Here is a 7500-nt window from a genome sequence, read left to right as displayed (position 1 = left end):
GACCTTGAGTGGTGGTCTGGACGCTAGTCATTCGGATGAGACGATAAACCGAGGTCCCGTGTGCAGCACGTAAAAGAACCCACGGCAACAAAAGGGTTGTTCCTGGCAAAATTCTGTAGAAAAATCCACTTCGATAGGAAAAACAAATAAAACTGCACGCAGGAAAAAAAAAAGGGTGGCGCTGTAGTGTAGCGACGCGCTCTCCCTGGGGAGAGCAGCCCGAATTTCACACAGAGAAATCTGTTGTGATAAAAAGAAATACAAATACACATACACCTACCTGTTCTTGAAGTCAGTTTATACTGCTGCTGCTGCTGGTTCGCCCTCTCCTTCTCTCAGCGCTATCCCCCCGGCTCCGTGGACTGGATGTCTTCCTGGAGTTCCGGACCTGTGTGGTCAGTGGGTCTTGCTGGACATGGTCCGCCAGACTGACCGGCCGAAATCGCAGGACGATATCACTGTTGTCGCCTTCATCCACAATCAGCTTTTTTTTTCTGGTTCGACAGTGTAGCCTTACATTATCAAGCCAAGAGAACTGGTAGTTGGTAGTCAACAGTTGCTCTCTTGCAGTTATTGGGGTTTTTGGGGGGGGGGGGGATATATTCTAACCTCTTGACCTGCTGACGACGAGTACGATTGTCAATGCCCCTATCGAAGGCAGGGTTGACGTGTAATATACATAGGATTTATTCCTCTAACGAAGGCAGGGTTGACGTGTAATATGCACAAGATTTATTCCTCCATCGAAGGCAGGGTTGACGTGTATTATGCACAGGATTTATTCCTCTATCGAAGGCAGGTTTGACGTGTAATATGCACAAGATTTTTTTCCGATATAGAAGGCAAGGTTGACGTGTAATAGGCACATGGTTTATTCCTCGAACGAATGTAGTATAGAGCGCATAGAGCTTCAAGAATATGTGCTACAGCAAGATGTCTCAATAAATAAGACGTGTAATATGCACAAGATGTTCCACAACACTCAGACTGCAACATCAGTCTGGACTTCCAACACTACGCCTACAACCATCGATTACGCATAGACAACACATTTGTTTCCATTGTAGGTTACAAATCATGTCACCACACTGCCTTGACAGCTTGTTTGGCGAATACGTTTGAGAGAGACGAACTGCTGGATCATTTATAACAGTTGACCTGTGACAGAGAAAGAGCGGCGGCCAACAGTCGAGTGTTTGAATCTGGGTATGCGTAAATGGAGTGGATCCGTCATTTTGTGCTTTCCCGCCTTGTATGCCCTGTGACGCTCGAATGATGGCAGTGTAGTGACCGCGTGTTGTCGGCTGGACTGTCAGCAACAGTTGATAAGGACGACAGCGTGTTAATCTTCTTCTTCTGCTTTGTTCGTGGGCTGCAACTCTCACGTTCACTCGTATATACACGAATGGGCTTTTTCGTGTATGACCGTTTTGTGAATCAGTCAAACAAGACGAGAAAACAACACCTACTGGACAGAAGGAAGGTGTCGAACTGGCTGGGTGAAATCGCAACAGAACTTTTTGAGTTTGAGTTTGGACTGCAACGGTTGTTGTTGGGTTGGTTTATTTTCGGAACTCACGTGTCGATAAGAGCACACAGCTGAAGTGACGCACGTGGAGCTGGCGGACACTCGTGATTGGAAAAAGACAAAACATTCTTGCCGTGCTTTCCATGCCAGTGAGATCGCTGTCGAGTATCGTAACTATTCGTTGTTGAACGTAACTTGCAGGGCCACTTAGGTGCTTGCTTGCTTGGTCCCGTAGCTCCATGGGGAACCATCAGGACACCGCGATTCTGGCTCGTGCACCGGTCATTTCTCCATTGGTAACAATGGTAATAAACTGTGCTCCGATCATTGATTCTCTGTCTGTCTGTCTGCCTCTCTCTCTCTCTCTGTCTCTCTCTGTCTATAACAATAATAATAATGGTATTTATATAGCGCTGAATCTTGTGCACAGACAAATCTAAGCGCTTTCGCACCAGTCATTCTCACGCACGCATAACCCTAAAACTGGAGAAACTGAAGACAAGGAAGAGGCAGGGAAGAGAGGCTATTTTGGGAAGAGGTGGGTTTTAAGGCCAGACTTGAAAGAGCTGAGTGTGGAGACTTGACAACGGAAAAGAGGAAGTTCATTCCAATTGCAAGGTCCAGAGACAGAGAAAGAGCGGCGGCCAACAGTCGAGTGTTTGAATCTGGGTATGCGTAAATGGAGTGGATCCGATGCTGATCGTAGTGAGCGAGATGGAGTGTAGAGGTGAAGGCAGCCACAGAGATAGGAAGGGGCTGATTTGTAAATACATTTGTAGCATAGAGTGCTGATCGTGTACTTTATTCGGTGTGAGACAGGGAGCCAGTGCAAATGTTGCAAAAGAGGAGTGATGTCCTCAGATCTTTTCTTTCTGAGGACGAGTCGTGTCGGAGAGTTTTGTATGCGCTGAAGGGACTGAATGGATGAAGCAGGCAAACCAGACAATAGAGAGTTACAGTAGTCAAGACGAGAGAGAATTTGAGAAACGACAAGCCTAGATGTTGCGCCAATGGACAGATATTTCCGGATGGAACTGATGCGCCGCAGTTGACAGTAGCAGGATTGACATGTCTGACTGATAAATTTTTGCATGGACAGTGTGGTGTCAAGGACAACGCCGAGGTTGCTGACTGAACTGGAAAGAGGGATGGATGTACTGGCAAGTTTGATTGTGTCAGTTGTGATGGAAGAGAGTTTTTGTTTAGTTCCTATGATCATTGCTTCAGTTCTGTCTGTCCTTCACTGTATTGCCTTGTCTCATCTTGTTGCTGTCGTTACTGTTCACAGAAAATTCGCCAAGTTCATCCTGGTGCTGATCCCGCTGTTCGGCATCATGTACCTCATCCTCTTCATCGCCTTCCCCTCAGACCATCTGGACGACGACAATAACGAGGAGCAGTACAACGTCGTGCACCTCTACATCGAAATGGGCTACAACTCCTTCCAGGTAAACCTCTCCCCCTTCCCTCTTCCACCTTCCATTTCATTCTCCTCCGCTCCCTACCTTCCTTTCCTTTACCCTCCCTACCTTCCCCTCCTCTCCCCTTCCCTTTTCTAACTTCCCTACCAATGATTAAATAATTTTCTTTGAAACAAAAACATGTCATTGTCACTGGTCCCAAAACCTGGTTTTGGTTGGCGTGGAGGTGCTACAATCCATCACCAACATTCTCCGTTTCTGGAGGTCGTGGGAGGGACAGGGGCCTGAGTTTCGGCAAAGCTTCTGTCCCACTCACCAGTGCTGTCCGTCCACTTTAAGATCTCACCCACCTTTTGTTTGTTTTGTTAATGATTCCTTTTGCTGTTGTTGCTGCTGTTGTTTTGTTGTTGCTGCTGCTGCCGTTGTTGTTGCTGCTGCTGCCGTTGTTGTTGTTGCTGCCGTTGTTGTTGCTGCTGTTGCTGCTGCTGCTGCTGTTGCTGTTGTTGGTGGTGTTAGTTTTATCATTTGAATGTAATGACATTTTGTAACAGTAACAATTTCAGTTTCAATGTATCAAAATGCGCTGTCTGATCCATATACGCTGCTCTACATCTACTTGAAAACAAAAGGAGCAGATGCCTCACCCACGTGTTGATCGGGTGCTGAGAGCCTACCAACACTGGCATAAAATGAAATAAGAATTAAAATAAAACAAATAAGTAATTACATTTAAAATACGATGAAAAGGAAAGATAGTCTACGTAGACGTAGGCAAATGATTGAAATATAGCCACAACAGTAACATGAAGGAGAGGAACGTGACACACGTGGGTTATAAAGGGAAAAGGCAGGGAGGTGACTTTGGGACTGTTCACTAGAGACAATGAATTAATTACCATGTCAGCATAAAACCCTGGACCAGCAGGGTTTTTTTTGTGTTTATATATATATATATATATATATATATATATATATATATATATATATATATATATAATCTTCCCACTTCATGCCATGTACATGTCAAACCATACTGAAAGTCTGTAAGCAACAAAGACCACAACGATGATTCAGTTTCATTTTCTCGAGGAGTTTGCGTTCGGATAAAACCGCCATTTCTGCTGCACCACATGTGTTGTACATACGCCTGACCAGCAGTGTCACACTGCCGCATTCACTCAAGCTCACACGACAGATAGACTCGCGCACAACGTTCGCATTCTGACTTCACTCTTACCCAGGGATAAACAACATAACGACGTAAAGACACTCCTTTCTGATTATCAACAATCAAAGAAAATAACAGTAATGTTTACATTTTCCCTTCAGGGATAAATCATATGAAAAGTCCAATCTCAAAAACACAATCAGTACTTCCTGTTCTCTCTTCGCTTCCCGTTATAGTTTTAACTCTCTCCATACGAACGGCGAAAGAGACGACGTTAACAGCGTTTCACCCCAATTACCACCATCAAAATATTGCAAGCGGAAGGCTCTTATACTGAAGAGGTGAATGTTGACAAAGAATACCACAATTCTGACGACGGAAGCTAAAGGTTGGGTCATTCAGACACCCACTGGACATCCGAGGGGTCTGTGTAGAGGAGAAGAGAGGACTGGCCGTACGGAGCGAGTTAAATCGTTATGACAATTTTCATTTGTTTCTTTTCACGACCGTGTTGTCAGTTGGTGCTTCCCAAACATCTTTCGGTGGGCGATATAACAGCCAAACACCTTCGTCCGAAAACAGGCCAGGCGCTGAGGATCCTGAAACATCCTCAGAACCTAACTGTAGTAAAATCGAACAACTAGTAAAAATAGTACTCACATGACTTGCGTCGCCATTCACGTTTTACTGAACGAGTGTTCAGAAACGTAAATGAAAATAAAACATCGAAATTCACAAAATTTAGATTAAACGATGTCACCGAATTTCTCATTACCAAACTCGAAATTACTGACTCACCAGTACTTCAAAATCAGCTTCCCTGAACCTCCACAGTCCAACAAGGCTATGTCTCACATTCTCTCTCAGAATGGTAACTGTCTGTTCAATGACTCTCAGACCCCAAGGTCTATTTTTTTCCCAGGTCATTCCTGTGATCAGTTCAGCTGTGCGCAGAGAGGGAAGTGGCAAGAATTTTGGTGCACTTCACAACAGTATCAGCAGTCACAACAGCTCGTGAACACATAATCACCTCAGCGCCTAAAGACATTTGCATCACGAGCCTTCCTCCAAATATCAAGTTCAAATTAATACAGTAACACAGCCGTACCATACAGGAAATCTGACCTTTACAATAAGCACATTATGACAACCAGCTTGGTGTCACGACAAGCAGAATAACCCAACGCGCCTAGTCAGGACTTGAGTGCATGCATGTATTACTTATTAATTTTGTTTTAGCAGCAGCAGCAGCAGCAGCAGCATTAGTTGTAGTAGTACAAGTAGCAGTGCAATTATTGTGACTTTCTTGCAGTTTATCATTACGATTATTCTCAATGCCAAGAAACACAGGTTCACCCGCTTTTGTTCTGTTTTCAGGGCTTCATACTGGCGCTGTTATTCTGTTTCTTGAACGAGGACGTGAGTATGATGCAACCTCTGTCTTGTCTGCCTGCCTGTCTGTCTGTCTGTTTGTCTGTCTATCTCCCTCCCTCTTTCTTTCTCTCATCTCTCTCTATTTCTGTCTCTGTCTCTGTCTCTGTCTCTCTCTCTCTCTCTCTCTCTCTCTCTCCCCACACCCTCACCCACCTCCACACACAAACATACTCACGCGCGTGTGTGTGTAGGGGTGTGTGTGTGTGTGTGTGTGTGTGTGTGTGTGTGTGTGTGTGTGTGTGTGTGTGTGTGTTGCTCTGGTGCAAAAGAGGGGGCGGGGTTGACGAGGAGAAGGGGGTTTGAAGGTTCCCATAGCTGTGTAGAACTATCAGGGCAGTGAATGAATTCACATCCACTGTGTCCATCGCTCAGTATAATAAGGTTGAGCTGTCATTCCTCTCTCTCCTCCCGCTGTTATAACATTCTCCGACTGACGACGGATACCCAGTCACACTCCTGGAGCCAGTTGCATTGCTCGGACGGAAGAGCCTAGTATGGTCGTAACTCGCTACTAACTGTATGCAGTATGGAACTGACCAATGGCGTAGTTCGGTCAACGTAGGCGTTTAGTCACGTGTAACTGTCAAAAATTAGAACCAAGCAATGCAACTGGCATCAGCTGGTTGGGGTGAGGAGAGCAGGAGTGAAGGCACCTTTCCTTTCCCAAAGACACAACATCGTGTTTGCGGCAGTCCTTGAACCTTTGTCACTGTTGAACACTGGATCTGAGGTCCAACGCCTGACTGGTGCTGCGACGGTGCCTTTGTGTGTGTGTGTGTGTTCGGTCATGTACGGTCTAGTTTATGTTCTGGTTTAATTTGTCATTTCCTATCTAGTTCATTGGATAAGTCAATATATCTATTACTATTCCTGCCACACACAGGTGCACTCAGAGTTACGCCGCATGTGGAGGCGCCACAAGTCGCGGCGCGAGGACAGCAAGTACCTGACCCGCTCATTGGCTGGCTCCACCTTCCGGCCCGTGTCACGTGACCACAACTCTCCGGACCCCGCCAAGCGCCAGTCCCGAGCAGCAGCAGGAGGAGGAGGAGGAGGAGGGGGGAGTGGAGTCATCAACACGCCGTGGCGGAGAGAGGCGCTGACCAACTCCATGAGGGTCAGCAGGGGAGCGCTGGGTCAGCGGGACTTTTCCGCCAGCCTGGGCAACGTGTCTTCGGCAGAGGGGGAGAGACACCCCTTGTGTCTGCGGTTCAACACGGATTCCATCTCGGTGGCGGACGGCGAGAGGGGAGGGATAGGGAGGGGGGACCGCTCTCCCAGCAGCAACAGCGTGTCTTCCTCTCAGCACCTGGGCAGCGGCCACAAAGGGGGGTCGTCCTCCCTGTCGTCGACCAAGCGAGAGGCAGGCGGGAGGAGCAGTCTGGGGAACGGCAGCGGGGGGAAAACCGCCATGGTGAGGGTGATGGGCAACGGGATAGGCGGGGCAGGGGGAGGAGGAGGAGGATGTGGGATAGGTGGAGGAGGGGTGCCGGCCAGGATCCTGCTCATCAGCTCCCAGACCAGTGTGGACACCACGACCCCGCTCAGCTGTAGCGTGGAGGACGAGCAGTCTTCTTGTTCCTCTCCCGGCGAACCTCGTGGTGGCGGGGGGGTTCTATCGGAATCGTGACAGGAGTGTGTATACAGGAAGTCTTATGGATCATGTGCTGATGTTTCTGATTTTTTTTTCCTAAGGTTGGGTCCGGATTCTGCTTGTGAGGGCTCATCCCCTCGAACAAAGCAAGCTCCGCCTGACCAGGACCCAAACCCTGGACGATTTGTTGACCTCAAGGGCTTTTTGCCATTCATTTTAAGTTGTTAAACTCATCTCTGCGGCCTCCTCTGCGTGTCGAGGAATAATGGAAAATGCTGGAATTTGCGTTTGATGAACTGACTGTGACGGTCGATGCAAATGAGAGGTGATGCTGATAGTACCGGTGCACATGTGC

The 7500-nt window shown here is 47.4% G+C and overlaps 1 protein-coding gene across 1 annotated transcript in view; it reads left to right on the top strand.

Moving 5' to 3' along the window:
• Nucleotides 1–7500, top strand: part of LOC143279407 (secretin receptor-like) — a 158320-nt gene that overhangs the window by 149387 nt on the left and 1433 nt on the right. Inside the window, exons 11-13 of the mRNA XM_076583446.1 lie at nucleotides 2817–2976; nucleotides 5495–5536; nucleotides 6435–7500. The exon at nucleotides 6435–7500 is cut by the window's right edge and continues 1433 nt beyond it. Of these exons, the coding sequence (XP_076439561.1) occupies nucleotides 2817–2976; nucleotides 5495–5536; nucleotides 6435–7181 (949 nt within the window). The 3' untranslated portion in view covers nucleotides 7182–7500. The remainder of the gene's footprint in view (nucleotides 1–2816; nucleotides 2977–5494; nucleotides 5537–6434) is intronic.

Source organism: Babylonia areolata, chromosome 2, assembly GCF_041734735.1.
Source record: "Babylonia areolata isolate BAREFJ2019XMU chromosome 2, ASM4173473v1, whole genome shotgun sequence".
NCBI lineage: Eukaryota > Metazoa > Mollusca > Gastropoda > Neogastropoda > Buccinidae > Babylonia > Babylonia areolata.
This window is presented reverse-complemented; position numbering and strand designations above follow the sequence as displayed.